Below are 24,621 nucleotides of genomic sequence, written 5' to 3' on the forward strand. Positions count from 1 at the left end.
AGTAGGTGGGATGTCTCAATCTCATCTAACTTATATATTTAAGAAAATTTGGAAATAGAAACCGGTTCCTTTCACAAGATATTTTCTCATGTTTGGCTTGCAAAGAATAGAGTGGATTGCAACAAGTAATTGTTGGTCTTTTTCCCTGTTGCGATTCTGTAGCATAAGATTTAAAGTGACTTTTGTCTAATGAGTCATAAATTTCTCCTGGCAAAAATACATATTCCTCAAGTTAATAAATTCATTTCTCAATAATACTAATTAAAAGAATCATTATACTTTATTTTATTTTTTCCTTTGCTTTCCTAATCAAACAGGCAAGCAATTGGACTCCACAGACCAATGGTCTGGATCACTGGACCATGGGATGGGCCCATTTGTTAAAACTAAAAACACTTATGTCTAGAGATCTAGTATCTAGGCCATGTATCATTCAACTCTTCTTAAAAGACCGATACTTGGGCCCCATGAAATTGAAATCACATCGAATTATAATTTTGCTGGATCTCCTACCTAAACTGACCCCCACCTAAACCGGGTAGCTAGGCATGCTAAAATTGAAATTAGGTAGAGTGACGATTTTGCTGAATCTCACGTATGCCATGTTGCCGAGTGTGAGAGATGAGTGCCTTAAAAGTGCATTCCATGCAGTTGAATCTATTCCTCTTTTTCTCTTTTTATATGCTCTACAGGAAGATGTGAAGATAATGAAGGAAATGGGAATGGACGCATACAGATTCTCCATATCTTGGACCCGAATATTGCCTTGTAAGAGAACACTACTTATTTTAAATTCAAAATACATGAATTAGCGTTCACTCTGCCCGTATTCAATCAATCTGAGCCGTTCAGTAGCCACAGCTTGGAAGTCACCCATCTGCATATGTCATAGATAAGTGCCCCATATGTACCAATTTGGCACATGTTGAAATCGGGCTGCTCAATTTGGAGGTCTTCATGGGAAAGTTGGCCTCCACCCAACATCAATGCCAATCCAGTCTTCAGTTGTGGTCCACAGGATATGAAACGAAGGTGATTAAAAATGAATAACCAACGATGGATATTCAAATTGAATATGAAGAGTCCATGACTTGAATTTCATGCCTGGGTACTTTGACATGAGTATTGCATGATGAACAGCACAGATCCATCATATGATTACAAGTTTGCATGGTTTGTATTTCTTGTGCCTGTAGTCTGCAGAAGGTATACTAGAAGCTACCGCCGATTGCCTAAAAGTGGCCCACTGAACCAGTACAGACTCTCTAATAAATTGAAATGATCATAGACAACCGTTTCTTTCTCTGCAACCAGGGCGTGGGCCGGGCTATAGGAATAGCTATGCCCATACCCACTGATGGATACTGCACTCATAATAATAATCATTTTTTATTTTTTTTTCCGTTAGCTTGTTAGTACACCCCCTGCCAGTTCACATTCCACTGTTAGCCACCCCTACTAGGGAATCGATGCCAAGACCTCAGTGTTGAAACGAGGTATCTTTCACTCAATTTAGCTACCACTTGAGCTATGGATCAGGGTGTCACTCATATTAATAATCATGTTGAGCCTGAAATGGTTCTCATATCCGTGCCCTCTAGGGTGCTGAGGTACCCATTTTTTATTTGAGATTTTAAACAATAAATAAATGATATATATACGCAAACATAACTCAAAAATATTAAATTTATAACAAGAATTTAAAAAACAAAAGACTGGTTTTTTTAACATAAAAAACAGCATGATATTTGTTATTTAGTGTTAGAAAACTAAAAAAACGTGACAATGAAATTGCATACTTGATGTACAAGTAATTAAATTATAAAACTGTCCAAATTGTAGGCCTCAAATTAGATGTAGAATGTACCAAAATTTAAGCTTGTTTGATTATCCATTTATTAGATTGCTGAACATTTGTTAGACAATTAAAAGTGAAAAACATCCAATAGTCCCATTCAACAAACAAGTTTGTGAATTATATGTTAGGATCTTTTAACTAATATGACTTTCGGAATGCTACTTAGACCGTTGTTTCACAATTTACTGGATTTAATTTGAGATATTATTTGCCACATGTATAATTCTTGAGTGTCGACATATCAAGTGTCATTCATAGCCTAAATATTAAATAACTCCTTATTTAATTACCACTCTTAATTAAATATGTAAACTTTACACCACACTTTTGATTGATGGATGAATTTTACATGAGTATTGCATGTTGGTGGGACATATGTCTACGTCAAAGTAGTTAATTGATAGGTTCCAACTACGTTCATTATTGTCATATATTATTTGTTATTTATTTATTTATATATATAACGAGATTTGGTGGGATTAGGATATGACTGGTTGCACGTGCTACACATTTATCAATCATTCTAAAATAAACGCGAACCTAGACGGACACCCACACCCATCAAGCTACACTATACCTGGGGCTTTTTGCAGTAGACAAGGAGCATTCATACACACCTCCACAAGGTCTGTCCGTATTGACTCTCTGGCCACCGGACGATGCTATGTGGCCCCAACAAGATGTATGTATTTTATCCATGTTGTTCATCTACTTTTTCAGTTTAATTTAGGGCATGAGCCCAAAAATAAGGTAGATCCAAACCTCAGGTGGACCACACCACAGAAAAAAGTGGTGATTGAACACCCACAATTAAAAACTTCTTAGGGGCACTATATTTTTGGATCAATCTCATATTTGTGCTTTCCCTTCATTTAGGTCCGTGTGACCTAATCAACAGACCGGACAGAAAATATAAACATTACAGCGGGCCTTAGGAAGTTTTTAATTATGGGCGTTCAGTCACCACTATTTTCCTATGGTGTAGTCTACCTGAGATTTGGATCTGCCTCATTTTTTGTCTCATTCCCTGAAGTAATGATCTAAAATGGATGGATGGCGTGGATAAAATACATCCATCATGGTGGGCCACACAAAACACTGTCCAGTAGCAAGGTTGCCACTGGCAATGTCAGTATGTAATCTGCACTCGGTTCGAGTCGGGTCTTTCCCAGAATGGCCCAAATCAGAATAATTTAAAAACTAAGGGCCACTTTAGATTTTTCAGGTTGATTTTGAGTGGTCTCAAACTTAGTCTGAGGTTGGCTTCAGCCTCGATTTGGAACTATCAGACTAAGACCATGGTGGGGGCCTTTTTAAAAAAAAAAAAAAAAACAAAACAAAAACTCATTTTGCCTGGCCTATTGAATTTGAAAGTCCTGTAATTTTGGACCCGGGCTTACTTATTGTCGAGTCTAGTCCAATGACCCGTCCATCCAACGAGATGGAATAATCCAAAGCCCAAAGGGAGGAACGATTCTTGAGTCCACCGCGTACAAAAGTATACTAAAAGACAAGGGCATTTTCTGGCTGACAAAAGGACGGTTACTATCTATGAGCGTTCCCGATACCATAGACATGTACAACGTGTGTGAGGCAACTGGCGTGGAGGAATGATAACTCTCTTCCTACGGGGACATTGGATCAGCTGTAAAGCTGACACTTGTAGATGGTGGGCGTACACAGACAGACATCGTTCCCTGTACACTTACACATTGGAGAGATCTAGACCGTATATTCACGGGCTTCGACGGTGGATGGATCAAGAGAACAAGTAATGCTGATTGGATGATTCGATCCTAACCATTAATCCATGATGTACAAATTCAGAGAAAATCACGGCTCCCATGCGATAAGAAAGTTGATGATAGGATTGCCCTTTCAAGGCCAACTAATGATGGACCCCACAAGGGATGAGCAGTCCGGTTCTCTGCCACATTGTCATGTGGGCCCCAAACAATGTACCGTCCAGATCATTTATCACACGCATAGCAAAATGTGGACGAATCCACACCATGCTTTCAACTGGCTCAACAATAAATGACGCAATTCTAGATGTCTCATAGTAAGTTGATTGTAGACCGTCTATTGTATATCAATTCTTTTAAGTAATTCCAGATGGAAGACTGAGTGGTGGAGTGAACGAGGAAGGCATCAAGTATTACAACAACCTCATCAACGAGCTCTTATCCAACGGTCATTATTCAATCTCTCTCTTTCTCTCCCGTACCTTTTTTCTTCTTTTTTTTTTCAGACGCACCTAACATCAGATACACATTTGGGAAGGGTTTCCCACTATAGAAACTTTCAGATAGAAAGTGGGGTCCATTGTTTTGTCTATATATCATCCAACTCATTCATCATGTACGGCCTTCCAAAGGGACACGTACAAACTCAGGCCATTTTGAAATTTATGTGGACCAACAAAAGTGAATATATAAGTTTTAAACACAACTGTACATTGCTCCCTGTGGTATCTCACCTTAGCTTTTGATAGAACGATTCTTGGGATGTACTGTGCCGATGAGTCTCACCAGATCCACTGTTTGGGTTCCACACACACAATGGGTGGGCCCCACACAGCTTGGACGCATTGTAATTACCATGTATTAGAAGGCATGTCATCATTTCCCAACTTATAATACTTCAAAGATCATTGTCTAAACAACTCTGCGCAGGTGTACAACCATTCGTAACACTCTTTCACTGGGATTTTCCGCAGTCGCTTGAGGACGAGTATGGAGGCTTCTTGAGTTCCAAAGTCGTGTAAGTATAAATACTCTGCTTTCAAAACTCCACCCTTGATTTAAGTATTGTGGTACCTCAAGAAAATGGACGGCTCATACCATCTATACCCATATCCTTATGCAAGCCCCATGCAGTGAGACTTGTTGGCTGAGCCTTAAGGCCTGTTTGGATATGCGTTTTGAGATGTATTGTATCATATTAGAAGTTATGATTTAACGTTTACCGTGTTTGGATTGGAGTGAATAGGAATTGAATCCCATGCATGCGAATACAAACTCCAACCAAATTTTTGAACTAACGATAGAGTATTGTCAGTGGGTTTTGTTGCCATCAATACTTTATATTTATTGTGCTGTATTTGGCAGCGGATGAAAGTTTAAAATTTGTACGATTACAAGATATTTAATACCTATGCAGTGCAAGATCAGGACCGTTCATTTGATACATTTCAACGTGAAAATCATCTGAGCTAGAAATCAGAAAGTTTTATGTGTCAAACAGGCCACCCGACCCAATTAAGATTGTACAATATGCGCACAGACATAAGACGTCCTATCCAAACATTGATCTGTATAACGTATTGTATACTATGTCAAACAATACCTCCAATCCAAATATTGATTAGTATCTGATTGATTTGGATGTATTCTAAAAACCGTCCAATGTATATATAAACAGTACCCAAATACAATACAATACAATACTAGACGCGAATCCAAAGCCATCCAGGGTTGCAAAATGCGCCAGGTTGGTTGGGGTGATTTTGACTTATCAGGGCTGGCCTATTTCGGGATTTGATATCCAAGCCATCCATCTGGTGGATCCAACGCTTTAGACATTCTACACTAGAACTAAATCTAGTCCTAACAGCAGGTGAGCCACTGCATTAGTAACATAGGATGACTGGAAGTCTTTTTAGCCATACGCTTTGTTCTCTGCACCATGGCTCAGTAGATATAAGTGAACCTGCTTGATTCATGTGCCCGGCATCTACATGGTGCTGTCCCTCTAATTGAAGGATTGAATCTCATACCTATGCCCCATGCTGGCCTAGGCCTGGCAATGGGGAGACGGATTGGCTACTCCCCCTGACACCATCCCCGTGGCTGGTGGTCGGTGCTCTGTGGGCCCCACTATGATGTATTTGTTTCGTCCATTTTTACTGATCATTTTATAGATTGATGAAAACAATAATGATTGGATATCGACCATTAAAATCCTCCTAAAGCCCCATTATACTGTTTATTTGACATCCAATCTGTTGAGTGGGTCATAAAGACCCAGATGAAGAGAAAAAATAAATATCAGCTTGATTCAAAACTTTTATGGCCCCCGAAACGTTTTTAATGGTCACTGTTCATTCAACACTGTTTCCTGTAATGTGGTCCACTTGAGATTTCAATATACCTCATTTTTTCTCTCATAACATAAAATGATCTATAAAAATAGATGGACGGCATGGATGAAACACATATATCATGGTGGGGCCCACAAAGCACCGACCACCAGTCATTGGCTGGTGTAAGGGGGAGTAGCCAATCCGTCTCCTGGCAATGGGTCCTGAATTTGAACTCGTCAAACCGGACCATTCAAAACTTTGATTGTTATAATGAGCCATGGGCCTGCCAATTACCAGTCTTAAGTGGATTGGACCTGACTTTGGCCATCCTTCTTTGGTCTAGATTTAAGCTGAGGCTGAAGGCTTGAGAACTGGGCTTGGGCTTCAGGTTGGGCATGCATTAAAGTTCAGAAGAAAACGTGGCCGGAACTAGATAATATTAGAAGTGAATAGGGATGGCAATGGATTGAATTGGCATCAGGTCAAGGTCCCTGCCCATTTATTAGACGGGCAATCTAGAATAAATCAAGCCAGGCTCAACCAAAGCCGACTCATTTCTTAACTAGCTGGCTGCATTGGGCATGGCCCCAGCTACTTAGTTAACGAGGTGGACGGACAGGCAATATAGACCAATGACCCTAGCCCAGTTCTTTTTTCACACCTCTAAATACAGTTGAGCATGCTGTTACAGGGCTGATTTCCGAGACTACGCAGACATCTGTTTTAGAGAATTTGGAGATAGGGTGAAGCAATGGATCACCTTGAACGAGCCATGGTCATTCAGTGTTAGTGCGTATGCACAGGGCACCTACGCTCCTGGGCGTTGCTCTTATTGGGAAACGGGTAATTGCAGCGTTGGGAATTCTGGGACAGAGCCATACATTGTGGGACACCATCTGCTACTTGCACATGCAGCCACTGTTAGACACTACAGGGATAAGTATCAGGTAAGAGCCTCTTTCATATAATTGCAAAACGAGAAATGCAACTAATTTTCTTCTACAAGACTTACGGCTGTCAACAGGCCGAGCCTGTAACAGGTTTCCCTTTCTCACAAGTGTCCTCCCAAGGGTGGGGAACAAAAGCTCAGTAGGATCGAATGGAACAGCACTAGGCTATTATCTGCCTCATATTTGAACTCAAAAATCATGATGATACAACAAGAATCAGGTGGGCTACACCATAAGAAACAGTTGAGATGGGATGCTCAACATTAGATTTGTGTAGGGTCCCTCTGTGTTGTTTATATACCATCCAATCCATTTATCTAATGTGCCTCATTAGAATGATTAGAACGCCCAAAATCACAGCAGGTGGGTAATACCACATGTTTTATATATAATTTTATGGTGTGGTCTAACGTAGTGTTGAATCAGGCTGATATTTGGTTTTTCCAATTTATCCTGATTGTAGTCACTTTATGAAAGGGTTAGATGGAATTTAAACATCACAGTGAACACTTAAATAAAGGTACCAGGTGGGGTCGTCATTACCTTTTTTTCTATGGTGTGGCCCACTTGAGTTTTCCATCAACCAGAGTTTTGGGCTTAACCACTATCATGAGCTGGCATAACTGATGGATGGAGTGGATGTCATAAAAACTTATCCAGTGTGTACCGTAAATGCTTCTGAGCCCAGAAATCCAGCTGTTCCAATTATCCAGTGTACACGCGTCAGCATATGTGAGGACACCTGCAGTGACGATCTTTCGAATGAACGCCCCTCATCCAGCACATGTTGGGTGTTTGTGTTCGAATCTTTGAAGTCTGGGATCTCATTTTCCGTACACTTGGCAATGTACTGAAATCTAAACTAATACATCTCCAGCCGCCCCTTGTTGCTAGATGCGAATGGGAGCGGATTACCTGTGACCCCACCCACAGAAATATACCTGTGCCCGGGGCTGTGTGGGGTCCACATAATTGTCCGTGACAAATTCACTCCGTCCATCTGTTTTGAAAGACCATAACAGGATGAGAATACAAAAATCAGGCAGATGAAAAACTCAGGTGGGCCCTACCAAATGAAACAGTGGGAACGGAAACATCCACCCTTGAAACCTTCCTGGAGAGCTGACCATCATGTTTATATGTCATCCAAACCGTTCATAGGATTATTAACACTCAGTTAAACTGTAGGCACAAATTTCATCCTGATACAAAACTTCTATCACACCAGGCGTCCAATCCCGCACTGTTTTGTGTGCTATGGCCCACGTGTGTTTTAGATCTTCCTGATTTTTAGACTCCTATTGGTTTCTTTCAAAACAGATGGACGGAGTGGATTTGTAACGAATATCTTTTTAGGCCTCACACAGCCATGGGCATAGGAATATCTCCGCTGGTTCACGGGCGCAGATTATCTACTGAGTAACTCATAACGAGTAAACTCTTTGGATCCACCGTGATGTATGTCTTATCTAAGCCGTTCATATGTCTGATATTTTGTATGGACCATGGAGTCCCGACGGTCCTTCGGTCTTAGCCCGTATCAGGCCGGGTTTGGGTTGGTGTATCAACCCCAATGGTCGGGCTTGGGCTTAAACCAAGAGGCTGATTATAAATCGGTCCTGGGTCCTTACTCTTGCTCCCGTGGTAGACTCTAAGGAGTTTCAACACCTGGTCAAGGGTTCGAGTACCCATACGTGGTGAAATCCCACTACGGCGTGAGTGTGTGGTGGTGTGTGTGCGTGTTATAAAAATATTTTATTTTATTTTTTTTTGTTTTTTTTTAAAAGAATTATAAATCGGGCCTCACTTGGGCTTAGCTCCCCAAAGACCTAAACCAGGCTCAGCCTGTAGGTCTTTTTTAAACCTACTTTTCTTCCATTTCTTTCATTTTCTTCCTCTCCCACACCATAGTCACATCAAAATATCATTTATCTACAAAGATATCGAGGGCTTGGGCTTGGGCTCGGGTCGGGCTTTGTGTAAGTGTACTGGGATGGACTCGGGCTAAACTATTTCAGTCCGCACAGCCCGGGCTGGACTTGGGCTTAAGTTCAGAATTACAGGTCAGGTTTGGACAGATCTCGACCCGGCGTTAACCCGACCCATTTACAGCCTTATTTATCAGCTTATTTTAGGCCTGATACAAAAATTGAATCATATCCATCCAAAGCTCAAGTGGACCACCCCACAAGGAAACATTGGGAATAATGACATCCACAGTTAAAACCTTCTTAGAGCCCACAGTAATGTTTCATTGTCATCCAACCTGTTGGTAGGGTCACACAATCATCCAGTGGATGAAGGGAAAACAGAAATATCAGATGGATCCAAAACTTCTGCAGGCCTTTAGAAGTTTTCTATGGTAGGAGTCTCACTGTTTCTTGTGGTGTGATCTACTTGAACTTTGGATATGCTTTGATTTTGGGTTCATTTTCTAAAATGAGCTGAAAAAATGGATAGCCCGTGTGGATAAGACACAGACATCACAGTGGACCCTACAGAATCTGCTCAGCATGCAAGTCAGTTTTTTTGCTGTACAAACTAGTAAACTATCCTGCTTAAGCAGCTAAAGTCAATCTCATATTTCAATGGTCCGGATGAATTCTCTTCACAGGAATCTCAAAAGGGCATTATAGGAATACTCAATATGGCCCTCTGGTGTATTCCCCTGTCGACATCTGAGTCCGACTATAATGCAGCCCAACGAGATATGGACTTTATCGTTGGATGGTGAGTGATGGAAAGTCTTACCTTATATTCTATGTTTTCAAGTGACCATCACAAGGTAGGTTTATATATATGCATCCGAAACATGAAAGTATCCAGATTCACACAAGTTTGTGCTAGTGGGCTCATGTTTAGGTGATTGAAACTGTTGATTTGATGGGTCCCATCGTGGAAAGGGGAACGCTGGAAGATCTCCCAAGTTCAAAAAATCATAACGCTGGTTAGTGCCTACAAAATGACAGTGGAGAAAATTACAATGATATGCCAAAATAATGCCAAAAATTGGATGGATGAAATCTCCCATCTCCAGAAATTTTAGAGCTGTTAGCCATCCATGGCGAGGCACATCATTTCAGCAAATCTATCTAGCTTGTTATGATATGATCACTTTTAAGCGCAAGTTCACCTTGTCATAATTATAAAATTGACACTCCATCTTGGTTTATTCAGGTTTATGGACCCTTTAACCAACGGTGAATATCCACCTAGCATGAGGTCCTACGTGGAAAATCGGTTACCAAAATTCACGAAAGAACAATCTGATATGTTGAGAGGATCGTTCGATTTCATAGGTCTAAATTACTACACTTCCAGGTACACAGCTCATGTCCCTCACTCCGATACCACCCGAGTAAGCTACACAACCGATTCACATGTTAATGTAACAGGTAAACATGATTAAAACCTATCTCTACACTCAAAAAAATAAAAAATAAAAAATTATGAGTGTGTGATTTTTATTTTTATTTTTGTCATCTGTAACAGTCGAGCGAAATGGGATCCCAATTGGACCTCAGGTAACATATTTACAATACCAGACCTGATTCTATATAGGATGCGGCTTATGGCCTAGACAAGAAGTACTCATTTACTTGTTTTACTCCCAATTCAGCTCATGATCTCCTGATTGACGGATCATGTAACTCTCCCCACTCATCCCTTGCACCTGATCACATTCACTATATATATATATATATATATATATATATATATATATATATATATATATATATATAAGCATTGACGTGCATCTACACGTACAACATTGTGTGTTGGATATAACTACATCAATACAATTCATGGATTGGGCGTGTGTTGAACGCCCATCGACATTTATGTTTACAGTACATAACATGAATTGTAATGGGCAAAATTGTACAAAATTAGTCGTAAAAATAACTAAAATTCAGGAGTATTAAAGAACATGAAAAGAGTATTAGATGAAAAGAATGAGCCTGGAGTTAATTTGGTAAAGCTGGATGGCTGTGTAGCGACTGGACTATGAAAATTATATTCATTGGCACAATCTGGTAACTACTGTTAAGTTGAAGCTATGTGGGGTCCACCCATGATGTGTAGCTAGAATCTAGACCATTATCAGTTGCACCTCATTGTTCAAAACATCAAAGAATAATCCTCATCCAAAACCTGGCCATGAGTACCATAAGAGCAATGAACAATCATGCCTATAACCTAAATTCACATGATTTGACCCACATGCAGGGATTCACTTACCCCAATAATATTAGGCATGAAGGATGCAACCACATATGGGTATGCTTTTGCTTGTGCACTGATTAGAACCTGAACTGCAGGCTGCTTCACCATGGTTGTATGTGTACCCACCAGGAATCCGAGATTTGTTAGTCTATGTAAAGAAAAGATACAACAACCCCATTATTTACATTACTGAGAATGGTAAGATGATAGACTACTGCTACCTATAATGTTTGTCACTTTCGCATTTTGTAACAGATCCGAACTGAATATCAAGTAGGCCACTATCTCATTGTTGACACTGTACAAGCAATTGTAGATTGCTTACAAGGTGATGTAATATTGCTGTTCGTTTATATCATTGCAGGAATAGATGAGTTCAACAACAGTTCCTTGTCACTGGAGGAAGCACTGCAAGACGACGCGAGGATTGACTACTATCATCGTCATCTTTTATTTGTTCAAAATGCCATCAGGTGTGGTTGCATTTACTCCTGTCTCGTGTTTTGATGTCTTACATGTGTAGGATAATTAAAATTATTAGGGTGGTCTATACTAGAATTACAGACTGACGGTTGAGATTTAAATTGTTGGCAGCGATGGTGTGGATGTGAGGGGCTACTTTGCTTGGTCATTGTTAGACAACTTCGAATGGGTAGAAGGTTTCACTGTTAGATTTGGCCTTATTTACGTGGATTATAAAGATGGTCTGAAGAGATACCCAAAACAATCTGCTCTTTGGTTTCAGCAGTTTCTCAGAGGGTGTGAGGGTACAGAGAATTCCATCTCCTCCCAATGATAAGTGGGACATGCATGGTACTAATACGTGCAAGTAGGCCACATGTATGATTTAATTAACTTTATGAATCTATTGTCGGAATCATCCTTTTAGCGTGAATACTGTGTAGTGTATCTGTTTATTGTTGTTGACACGTGTGTATATTTATTCATATGACTATGTTAGAATAGTTTTATGTTTGAATTTATATATGCGTGTGGTTGTTTCGTAACAAAGTTATGCGTAGTTATTTAAATCAACCATCATGATGAAATGACTGATATTCATTGACTAAAGACTGATCTACCTCTCACACAACAGAAATTACTACGCAAGTATACATAACAAGAGTGAAGCGTATTGAGGTGTATATACATATATATGAGATATACTTTCACTTTGAGTTATGAGATGATCATAACGAAATCTCACATTAATCGGCACAATTGGCTTTGTACTACAAGTTTGATCATATAACTGTAGAATGGATCATTGGTTGATCGGATGTATCTTACTAATAATAACATATATGATGAACACTTGATCATTCATGATGTGTAATTTGAGTCACATGCATGTACTGTAAAACTAATCACCTACAAAGGATGGATCAAATATTTCAATTCAAAAGTTATGCAAGTGTGCGAGTATTATAGGTGAATCTTGTGTCATTATTACTCTACGTTACGTGATAGAGTTGTAGTAAGGTGATGTTACTTTGGTGTGCATTCTCAAGGCCATATACACAAATCCAGTAATGCATTCAGCTATATCAAAAGCACCCTAGCAAGGCTGCAAAACTGATATTGAATTAATGAGATGGGTGAGAGAAAGATCATAGATGATCACACAGTGGTGATAACGCATAGAAGACTTATCTATGGTGTCAAATGCAATTGAATTTTATTGCTAACTATTTTTTAAAAATATATTTTTCGTAAATTTTGACCAATCAAGTTTGCAAAGATGAAATCCATTTGATCTCAAAAGTAGACAAGTTTACATCATGAATAAAGCATTGGTATTTGTGCACATATATACATAGATGAAATAAAACTGACCCAATTAAGAACAATCAAATCAAATATTTAAGATAAGCAAGTGGAGATTGGGGCGAATAGATTCTAGTCCATTTGTAAATTTAGTTCCTTGAGAGTGTTTGTGTTTTTTTTTAATTTTTGAAAGGCATGGACGTGCAAGTAACATTTAAGGAAAGACATGGTATCGATTTTATAATTATTAAATACTAAGGTAGGCACGGAGCATTTTAAGTTATAGTGCCCCTAATTGGATCTGGACACTTAGATGACGCAATTCATTGATCTAAACTTTCCATCTGGTCCAACGAACATTTCATATGCTATGATGCAAACATTACATTTATTTAACAAATATTAACCATTAGATCAACAACCATGGATGGTTAAGATTTGTTTAGTAAAAATAGGCCCAATAAAAAATTTGGTCCATCTATTTTGTTGGGGACCATCATGGATTGCATATGATTCTAAAGACTTACTTTTGCTAGGAAATCATAAGTATCTCATCCATGGCTCAAAAAATGGATGGCTACAGAAAATCAGGCCAATCAAGGACGGATTGAATCATCTAGTCAGTGTAATTTTTTGCTGGTGGGGCATGAAATGTGTTATGGATTAGTGTTCAGATAAATCGATTGGACTGTCCGTTGGTTGTCCATTCATTTCAATGGTGGGGCTCATGCGTCAAGATGGCATGGTACAAGTGGTGATTCGCCATCTTTACCGCCAACATGCTATTTTTTATTTTTTATTTTTTTTTTGTTTGCTTGTTAGTACACCTACTGTCAATTCACACTTCACTGTTAGCCACGGCCACTAGGGATCGATACCAAGACCTCAGTGTTGAACCAACATGCTACTTGTATAGGCAATCCTACAGTAAAAATGATAGGCCCCACCATGTTGTCCACCTGATGGTCGGACCTCCTTGATCATTCTGACGGGTGCTCTTCATGGTGGGGCCTACCGTCACCCTTAGCAGGAAAGATTGTTCGGGACCAATGGTTGTGGTACTTGCTGCCGTTATCTAATTGCCTGCATATCAAGCGTTGCATGCCATTGGAGTATCAAATAACCACACATGATCCGAACGTACATGTATGGGCCTTGTGATGAGCGGAGAAGTATCATTTTCACCACGTGGGCCAAAACCCCGTGACCATTATTTGCTGACGTCAGTACGTTATTAGTTTCTATTTAAAGTGATTGAGAGAGGGAGAAGAGATACTTCTGTGATGGCGCATGTAGGAGGGCCTTTCCTGTTTCTACTCCTCCTTTTGCTGGGCTCCTTATCACGTGTTGGAGGTGCCCCAACACGTGAGGACCGACCTCCGATAAACCGGAGCTCCTTCCCGCCGGGCTTCCTTTTCGGGACCGCGTCATCATCTTATCAGGTTCGCTGTGCACGTTTCTCTCTCTCTCTCTCTCTCTCTCTCTCTCTCTCTCTCTCTCTCTCATCTTTCTGGAAGCTTCTACAGAGGCTTCTAGAAGCTTCTAGACAAAACCACTTTTACATTTGTAAGGATCATATGGTTTCACAGTATGAAGGAGCAGCTGACGAAGACGGCAAAGGCATCAGCATATGGGATACTTATACGCGCGCACACCCAGGTGCTCTCTCTCTCTCTCTCTCTCTCTCTCTCTCTCTCTCTCTCTCTCTCTCTCTCTCTCTCCATGTTCATGTTCAGATGATCGGAAGCGTCCATCTGTTGGGAGCTTAATAACCCAAAAGTTGCAAAGAAAACAGTAAACGGCAACATTCGATTAGAAATATCACCCCAAGAGGCAGACTTCTGTCGTAGTTTACCGCCATTTCAAGAACGGTGCTGGCACTAAACCAAACACAAGGCACAGTTGTGCAGAAACCCTGACCGTCCAATTCATGGACCCAACCGTCGAAGGACCATTTAAAAAATAATAATAATAATAATAATAATTTAAAAATAATAATAATAATGGATGGTCAGGCCTGCTTGACCACTATAATTTAGACATATGCTCCATATGTCTGAAGTCTTGGATGCTTTTCACTTTTGGCCTCGTATACCAAGATGAGCCCACAAAACGGATGGACGGTGGACGGAGTGAATTTCTCACAAACATCACGGTAGGCCCCACGTAGGTTTCCAGCGCGTTCCTGCGAAAGGTTTCGGCAGGAAATCCGCGTCCATGCTCAATTCGGACGCGGATTGCGTCCTACCCCCGCCCGGACGGTAATCCGTCCAGGCAGGGCTCTGTGGGGTCCACCATGATGTAAGTGTTTTATCCAAGCCGTTAATCGCTTTTCTCGTATCATTTTAAGGTATTAGACAAACATTGAGAAAGGTACAAGACTTAAGTGGACCACAAAGTGGGGATTTAATTTCCACCATTAAAAGCTTCTTGGGAGCTGGAGAAGTTTCGGATCAAGATAATATTTGGTTTTTCACTTCATCCACGTCTACATGACTTTATTAATAGGTTGGATGATAAAAAAACATCACGGTGGCCCTTAGAAAGGTTTCACCGGTGGGTGTCATTATCACTGTGGCTACCTCCCGTGTGGTCCATTGAAGGTGTGGACCTGCTTCAATTTTACTTACATATCTTAAAATTATATGAGAAAAGAAATTAACGGCGTGGATAAAATACTTACTTTACAGTGGGCCCCATAGGAGGCAATCCGCGTCCGCTCGGTTCCCAATCTGCCCCTCCATGAGGGAAGCGGATAGGCTGGCGTGGGTACGTGTCGTGTCGTGTCGTAGACGGGGCGCAGATTAGCTACGGTAAAGTTGACTAGGGAGACTCGCTGCTGAAGTGACGTCACCAAGTTCGCCTCATCTGTTTTGTATCCACACCTTCCATCCATTTGGAGATATCATTTTAAGGCAATATCCAAAGAATGAGTTAACTCAAAAGCTCCGTTTGACTCCAGCACAGAAAACAGTGGGGACGGTGATGCTCACCGTTAAAAACTTCTAAAGGCTACAAAAGTTTTAAATCAATCTGAAATTTGTTTCCCCCTTTCTTTCGTGTCATTTTTTACTTTTGAACAGGTTAAATTTCAAATAAACATTATGGTGGGCGTTAGTATAGTTTCAACTGTGGGAATCACTCTTCCCACTATTTTCTGTGGTGGGTCCACTACAGATTTTTATCTGCCTCCCATTCTTTGAATCATGCCCTGAAATGATATCTCAAAATGAATGGACAGTGTAGATACAACACATACATTATAGTGGGAACTATAGAACTTGGTGACATCACTTCAGTAGCCGACTCGCTGCTCAACCAGTCGGCATGTAATCCACTCCGACTTGTAAGAACGGTTCAAAGTAGATCAAAGTTACATGGCCCCAAAATGATGTATTTGTTATATCCACACCGTTCATTCATTTTTCGAGATCATTCTAGAGCATGATACAAAAAAGATACATACCCAATGCTTAAGTGGACCACATCAGAAATAGAAGTGGGGACAATGATTCTCACCATTAAAACATTCAAATGGCCCACTATAACATTTATTTTCCATCCAATCTATTGATAAGGTTACACAGATCTAGATGAAGAGGAAAAACAAATATCACATGGATCAAAAACTTATGTGACCCCAAAAGGCTTTCAATGGTAGATGTTCAATTCCCACAGCTTTTTCTAGTGTGGTCTACTTGATCTTTGGATATGTCTTATTTTTTGATTCAAGCCTTAGGACTAGCTCTGAAAATGAAAGGACAGTTGGGATATAACACATACCTCATAGTAGGACCCATAGAACTTAGTGAAGTCAACACACCAACCATATCACTGGTGTGCGGTACACCAGCCAATCCACTACCTCCGTGAGTGCCACTTTTGAGTAGGTGAGTCATTTTAAAAAAGTGAATGGTAAAAAAAGGACGCGGATTTCCTACGAAAGCCTTTCACAGGAAGTTCCTACGATGGGAACGCACGTGGGGCCCACTGGGATGTTTGTGAGAAATCCTCACCATCCATCCATTTTGTGAGTTCATTTTAGGGCATGAGGCCAAAGATGAATCGTATCCAATGCTCAAGTGCTCCGAAAACGTGATAATTAAACTTCCACAGTTGAAATATTCATGGGGCCACAAAAGTTTTGAATCATGATAATATTTGTGTTTTCAGTTCAACCCAGTAGGAATGACGTTATTAACGGTGTGGATGGAATGTAAACATCACTGTTGAACCCAAGGAGGTTTCAACGGTAGGAATTTCCCTAAATACATTTTCTTTTAGTACGGCCCACTTGAGTATTGGATCCTGTTCAATTTTGGTCCAATCTCCTAAAATTATCTCACAAAAGGGATGGACGGAGTGGATTCCTGACAAACATTATGGTAGGCCCCACCTGCATTCCCAATGCAGGAACTTCCTGCGAAAGGCTTTCCCAGGAAATCCGCGTCCGTAAAAAAAAAACGTCGCCTAATTAATATGGAATTTAAAACTCCGGTGCCTTCTTTCAAGACGTTTTTAAAACATTTTCAAAAGCATGTGCAGTAATTACATTCATTTTAAAAACATTTTCATAAGCAACGACATTAATCAGTATAATTACATTCGAATACTTTCTTCCTTTAAAAAAAAAAATTTGCCCACTGTGTGGCCATAGCTAACAAATGGCTTGGCTCCTTGAGTACGCCTCATCATGACTTTTATTTAAAATCTACGGTCATAACCTCATGTTATGCCAGGGTCCTAAAACATAAAACAGTAGGGCAACTATTCGTATTCCAAACTTTTTATCCTTAGTACGACCCATATAAATCATGAATGAGTCTGATTTTTAGGCCCTCACACAAATTTTGGTGTGGCAACTATCATACTTGCTTTTCAGTGTATTTCTCATTCATAATTTACAAAGGTATTGTATACATTTATAGAGAGATTTGCTACGCTATTCTTAGCTATACAGATTACGCTATACAAATTTTCAGGACTAGAATATCTTTGATTTGATTTTTTCCCTATAATCTCTTAATTGACAACTCACGCCAACACTCCCCCTCAAGTGGAAGCATCTAAATCTTCAATACGCAACTTGTCTAGTGAGTTGTAAAACTCTTTGCTTGATACGGCCTTTGTAAGAATATCCGTCAGTTGATCTTCGGACTTCACAAATGGAAACCGAATTATTTTAGCTTCGAGATTTTCTTTAGTAAAATGTCCGTCAATCTCCACGTGTTTAGTGCGATCATGCTAGATAGGATTGTGAGCAATTGCGATAGCTGCTTTGTTATCGCAAAAAAGGTCCATCTCAGAGGTAGGAGCAAATCTAATTTCCGTTAAAAGTCTTCTAAGCCATAGAAGTTCACAAAGTCCTTTAGCCATCCACGGAACTCTGCTTCCGCACTTGATAATGCCACAACCTTTTGCCTCTTACTCCTCTATGTAACAAGATTCCCCCCAACAAACATGAAATAGCTAGAGGTGGATCTTCTGTCTATGGTGTTCCCCGCCCAATCTGCATCTGTATAACCATTAATTATGAGATGGTTACTTTTTGAAAACATAAGCCATTTTCCCGGGGAGGATTCTAAGTATCTCAAAATCCAGACCACTGCTTCCATATGATCCTTATTAGGTTGGTGCATAAATTGACTTACAACACTTACTGCATAAGCAATATCAGGGCGGGTATGTGAGAGGTAAATAAGTTTCCCAACTAACATCTGGTATCTTCCTTTGTCTATTGGCATTTGGCGTGGATATTCTCCGAGCTTGTGATTCTTAACAATTGGAGTGTCTGTTGGCTTACAATCCAACATTCCAACATCGCATAGTAAATCTAATATATATTTTTGCTGGAAAAGAATTATACCTTACTTTGATCTAGCCACATCTATTCCCAAAAAATATTTAAGTCCTCCCAAATTTTTCATCTCAAATTCGATTGCCAATTGTTTCTGAAGCCTAACAATTTCCTCTGTATCATCTCCTATGATGATCATATCATCGACATATATGATTAAAGCTATTACCTTGTCTTGTTGGTGCTTCAGAAATAATGTATGATCCAAATTACTTTGATAGAAGCCATACTTCTTCATTGCTTGATTGAACCGCCCAAACCATGCTTGAGGTGATTGTTTCAGTCCATACAGTGCATGCTACAATTTGCAAAAAACTTCAATTTTTGAGGATGTTGTGTAGCCTGGAGGAGTATCCATGTAGCAGACTTCCTCTTCAAGGTCACCATGAAGAAATGCATTCTTTACATCAAGCTGATGCAACGGCCAATCCAGGTTGGCTGCGAGAGATAGCAGAACCCTGACTGTATTTAGTTTAGCTACCGGTCAAAAGTTTTGTTGATAATCTACACCATATGTCTGAGTGTATCCTTTTGCAACTAGCATTGCCCTGTATCGTTCTATAGATCCATTTGCCTTGTGTTTAACAGAGAAGACCCACCTGCAACCGATTGTCTTCTTCCCTTGGGGTAGTGGAACCAAGGTCCATGTTTGATTTTTTAGTAGTGCCCCCATTTCTTCCTCCATTGCTTTGGTCCACTTAGGATCCATTAATGCTTCTTGAACTGTAGTGGGAATATGACATGCGGAAAGCTCATGTGAGAATATCTTGAGAGGCTCAGGTAACTTTTCGGTGGAAACATAGTCAGCAATTGGATATCTCACCCTTCTTTCCTCAATGTCTGGAGAATATCTATTCAGTGGCTTGCCCTGGTTATGCCTGAAGGGTAACTTATACCCAACGGAAGTATCTATGTTATTTATAAATGAGGGTGTTCCAATATTACTTACCTCAGGAATATTCTCAAGAAATGGACTTGCAGGTATTAAGAGACGAGGGGGATTCTAGTGCTTCTCGTAATGGTGTAAGCTTAGTTTCCGGAGGTCCTCTATATTCAGAGGATATGTCAGGCCCTGAAGATGTATCCGTTGATTCCTCGCTAATTATTGATGTATTATTCTGATCTTCAAGTCATTCAAAGGTTAGCCACTTCAACTCTTCATCTCCCCCTGAAGTGGAGGCCGAGGAAGGGTAGATGATACAGATTCCAGAAAAGTGACATCCATAGTCACATAGGTACGCTGAGTAGTGGGGTCATAGCAGCAGTAGACTATTTAATGCACAGCATAACCCAAGAAGAGGCACCGAAGAGCACATGAGTCAAGTTTGGTGCGCTGGTTCTTAGGAAAGTGTACATAGGCCACACATCCAAATATGCGAGGAGGGAGCATTGCGGCTGTAGGAAGAGAGACCGAGGTTGCCAGCGACAGTAATGGAGTTTGAAAATTTAAGATTTTTGAGGGAAGGCGGTTGATCAAATGGACAGCAGTAGTAACAGCACCGGGTCAATGTCGGGTGAGGACAAATGCGTCGAGGAGGAGAGCCCGGGCAGTCTCAAGAATATGGCGATTTTTTCACTCAGCGACCCCATTCTGTTGTGGAGTCTGAGGAAATGAGGTCTTGTGGATAAGGCCATGATGCTGGAAATAAGCATGAAAGTGGTGATTAACATATTCGCTACCATTGTCAGAACGGAGAATCCGGATCTGAGTGGAAAACTGGATCTTAATCATAGCATGGAAAGACTAAAAGATCTGAAAAAATTCATCCTTATGTTTCAACAAGTATAGTCAGGTCATGCGGATGCAGTCATCAACAAATATCACAAACCAGCGTATACCAGAGACAATAGATAAGGGAGATGGTCCCCATACATCCGAATTGATTAAAGCAAAAGGGGTATCACTTTTATTCATGCTTAATGGATAAGTAGCCCTATGACTCTTGGCTAAAATACAAGTATCACAAGTAAATTCAAAGGTCTCAACATTGGAAAATAAAGTAGGAAACAAATGTCGTAGATACCCGAATGATAGGTGTCCCAAACGACGATGCCACAACCAAATCTGTCGAGTCTTGGAGCCAGGCGAAGAAGATACGTGATGTGCTCGACCCGAACTGAAATCTTTCATATAGTATAATCAAGAGAATATCCTAAATAAGACAAAAATTATAAAACATTAACACCACACAATGTAGCTCTGTAGTAATTTGGCTAACAGACAATAACTTGTGGGACAAGGAGGGAACAAGTAAAGTATGGGATAAATGAAGAGAGGGTGATAGGGTCACAAATCCGACCCTTGTGACCGGTGAGATCACCCCATTGGCATTTGCAATGCTAGTGCGCCATGGAGATGAGTGGTGAGAGAGATCCGCTGGATCAAAAGTCATATGGTCCGTGGCTCCAGAGTCGAGAAGTCAATCACCACGGTCAACATCTTTGCGATGACTAAGCAAGGCGTGACAGAGATTACCTTGATCCATAAGGGAAAAGTCTTGTTGGGAAGAGACGGTGGGTGGGATTAGAGAGAGACAAGGTTCGGTGCCGCTACAGCAGCCTTACCTGTGCCTTCAGCCGTACCAGCAGTATCCCATTTTTCTTAGCTTGGAGTTCGTGCCACCAATCAGGGTATCCATGCGACTGGAAACAGTTGTCACGTGTGTGCTTCATATTGCCACAGTGAGAATATTTGAGACTGTCAGATGAGGATCGGCCTTTAGAGACAGATTTTCCATGATGCTGGGGAGTCAATCCAGAGAACCCAAGCTTGAGGCCTCTCGAAGCAAGCACAGCTCCTGGAGGTTCATGATCACCTGCGTTCATCACCACCTAGCGAAGGGCCTCTCTACGGACATGAGCATAAGCTTGCTCCACGGTGGGAAATGGGTATAGCTGCAACACGACACTGTGGATGTTGTCCAGCTTGTCGTCAAGGCCATCCAAGAAGACATAGACCCGATCTTCTTGGAGGAGATTATTATACCTTTAAATGTTAGCAGGGCAGTCCATTGGATTTGGACGTCGAAAATCAATCTCACGCCAAAGTCCTTGCAAGTCAGTGTAGTATTTTTCCAGGGATCCACCTGCTTGGTGGAGACGTGAGACACGGCGCCGGAGATCATAAACCTGGGATGTATCACGACCATCAAAATAGGTGGTGGCAGCAGAGTCCCACACCTGTTTAGCCGTGGGAAAATGAATAAAATTTCTAATTAAAGTCGGATCCATGGAGTTGATTAGTCATCCTTTGACAATGGCGTTGTCAGTGCGCCATTTGCGGAAGGACGGATCGGTAGGAGATGGCGGGGTCAGTTCGCCATTGATGTAGCCTAACTTGTCTTTGCCGGAGATGTACATCTCGACAACTTGGGACCATAAGCCATAGTTGGAACCATCCAACTTGATGCTAATCGGTAGAGCCACGGGTTCAGAGGTCACGGTTGGGGCCTAAGCTTTGGACAGAGCTTCGGCCATCTTGGAAGTGAATAATTCAGAAAGAATCCGGTCGGTGGGAGATTCATCCATCTGGGTTGGTGTTATGTTGGATTGCATAGGAGAGGGTGGTAGGCGGAAGGAGGTTTAGAAGCTAGTAATAGATAGGCGTGAATATGGGTCAGATCGTGATTGGCTCTGATACCATGTCATAATTGCTTTTCAGTGTATTTCTCATTCATGATTTACAAAGGTATTGTATACGTTTATAGAGAGATTTTCTACACTATTCTTAGCTATACAGATTACGCTATACAGATTTTCAGGACTAGAATATCTTTGATTTGATTTTTTTCCCTATAATCTCTTAATTGACAACTCACGCCAACAACAACTAATGGTTGAAGTGCATTTCATATAATTCATCATGTTGGACCCGTAAAAATCTTAGTGAACATCTCTTCCAACTATTTTGGTTGGCCTGGCCCACTTGAATCACAAGCCAGCCTGATTTTCTTACTCTAGTTGTAAAGTAAGGTTACACATCTAATGGTTGGAGTTGATTTCGCATGTGTATAACAGTGGGCCTGCAAAAAATAAAGCTGTCCTCTTCACCTGTGTGCACAGAGAATTTTTTTTAAAAAAAACCCTAGCATATGATTCCAGCGGACCACATTCAAGGGAATAGTTTAGAAGAGATGGTCACCCTTGATTTTGGCGGGCTGGCGGGCCCCACCATAATAATTATATGCAATCAACTCCAACCATTATATTCCACACAAAATTTTTTTGTCTAGAGCCCAACAATCAAACCCATCTATAATTCACCACAGAAAGGAAATAGTTTGGACGGTGACTGTTGCTATGTACACTGTTTTCGATGATCATGTGGTACACTTGAATGAGAAATAGCGCTGATTTTTGCCAACTTTGCCAAACATGGTGTGACACACTTGGCAATCTAGGTGAATTTTACATATACATGACAGTGAGACTCACCTGAGCCACCAACCCATTTTCTCCGGCAGTGGAATGGTAATTATATAGATTAACAAGGTAGTTTTCTGAAACAAGCTACTGGAATATAAATTCCATATTTTTTAGGTAGTTTTCTTTTTCTTTTCTTTTCTTTTTTTTTTTTTCTTTTTTTCTCTTCTGTAGAACTCCCTTTTAAAAATGGCAGGTAGGCAAAGATCCAAACTCTTCATTTTGTGATCCTTCCACGTTTTGAAAAACGTACCAAAATATAAATTCCATATTTGTCAGGTAATATATATATATATATATAATTCCTTTTTAAAAATGGCAGGTAGGCCAAGATCCAAACTCTCCATCTAGTGATCCTTCCATGTCCGAGGGCTGAAAATTGTTCAGAGTGTACTTTCTTGGCCATATGATCAGCATGTTCTAAAAATGGAAATAGTTAGCAGTCAGGATTCAACAGGAAAAATTAATGGATTGGATGATCCGTGCTGTGCAATTTTCAACCCAGGGCGGCACACATGGGATCCACTAAATGGTCAGCCCAGATACACTCCCTGCCACGTGTCAGGTCAAGTGGGAGAAAGATCAAAGTGATGTCTCATTTTATATTAGCCATTCCCTTAGTGGGCCATTGACAAAAGATGCGTGTGCCTTGTGGGAGCAGACAAAATAAAGGACCGAAGCAATGGAGACATAGCTGTGGATTCTTATCATCGTTACAAGGTCAGCTGTTGCTTTTGTTTTATTATTCTTACAGGATAAGACAACGGGGTGTATGCTAACATCCAACTTCATGCTAAGCTTTTAAATGGCCTATTAGGTAACCCATCATAGATTTGTACCATTCATTCATTCATGAAATCAAGAGCAAGTCATCGAGTAAAAATCAAGCCAATCTAATGATCCCTAGTGTCTAATCAATATCATGGAATACAAATATCTAAGATTAAATAGAGAAATAAAATAGCTCCAATCATCATCTTAAAACATCTAGTAGATAGATCCTACTTTGTATTTATTATGATTTCAAAATAACACTATGGTTTGATGATTTTAATCACGTGATGTATAACTCATAAACAATGGATGATTGTAACAAATTGGCCCCATTCAAAGGATTAGGATCATTTGATCAACATGATTTTTACACGTCTTGCTATATTGGTATTATTGAATGATCTCCGTTGATGATTGGATGTCTCACATGTCATTCAAAAGGTTTGGAAACGTCTGTGTGGAGTTTTGTTGAAGTCTCGTGTCCATGCATCTCACCAATGCTCACGTATCTTTTAAATGGCACAAGGGTTAACCCATTACTGACCTGAACCATTCATTCATTTGTACAACAAGGAATAAGCCATCGTGTGCGAGAATTACGTTAATCAAATGATCCTAACCCTTTTAATGGGGCAATTTACTACAACCATCTATTGTTACAAAGTGTTACCCTCAAATCATA

General features: G+C 40.4%; 2 protein-coding genes across 6 annotated transcripts in view; both read left to right on the forward strand.

Moving 5' to 3' along the window:
* The window catches only part of LOC131222430 (beta-glucosidase 12-like), a 148,494-nt gene extending 136,430 nt beyond the window's left edge, over positions 1-12,064 (forward strand). Inside the window, exons 4-13 of one of the 2 annotated variants that reach the window (XM_058217492.1) lie at positions 693-768; positions 3,974-4,051; positions 4,534-4,621; positions 6,634-6,889; positions 9,507-9,622; positions 10,070-10,287; positions 10,385-10,416; positions 11,215-11,317; positions 11,484-11,592; positions 11,714-12,051. In XM_058217492.1, the coding sequence (XP_058073475.1) occupies positions 693-768; positions 3,974-4,051; positions 4,534-4,621; positions 6,634-6,889; positions 9,507-9,622; positions 10,070-10,287; positions 10,385-10,416; positions 11,215-11,317; positions 11,484-11,592; positions 11,714-11,915 (1,278 nt within the window). In that variant the 3' untranslated portion in view covers positions 11,916-12,051. Of the gene's footprint in view, positions 1-692; positions 769-3,973; positions 4,052-4,533; positions 4,622-6,633; positions 6,890-9,506; positions 9,623-10,069; positions 10,288-10,384; positions 10,417-11,214; positions 11,318-11,483; positions 11,593-11,713 lie in introns of both variants that reach the window. The other variant, XM_058217493.1, reaches the window with a different exon arrangement.
* Positions 12,065-14,166: 2,102 nt separating this feature from the next.
* LOC131222432 (beta-glucosidase 12-like) overlaps positions 14,167-24,621 on the forward strand; it is a 38,220-nt gene continuing 27,765 nt past the window's right edge. For 2 of the 4 annotated variants that reach the window (XM_058217500.1, XM_058217502.1), the window contains exons 1-3: positions 14,167-14,328; positions 14,476-14,545; positions 23,827-23,885. In XM_058217500.1, coding sequence (XP_058073483.1) covers positions 14,170-14,328; positions 14,476-14,545; positions 23,827-23,885 — 288 coding nt within the window. In that variant the 5' untranslated portion in view covers positions 14,167-14,169. The remainder of the gene's footprint in view (positions 14,329-14,475; positions 14,546-23,826; positions 23,886-24,621) is intronic. The other 2 variants (XM_058217501.1, XM_058217503.1) reach the window with 2 other exon arrangements.

The sequence above is a fragment of the Magnolia sinica genome, chromosome 13, assembly GCF_029962835.1.
Source record: "Magnolia sinica isolate HGM2019 chromosome 13, MsV1, whole genome shotgun sequence".
Classification (NCBI taxonomy): domain Eukaryota; kingdom Viridiplantae; phylum Streptophyta; class Magnoliopsida; order Magnoliales; family Magnoliaceae; genus Magnolia; species Magnolia sinica.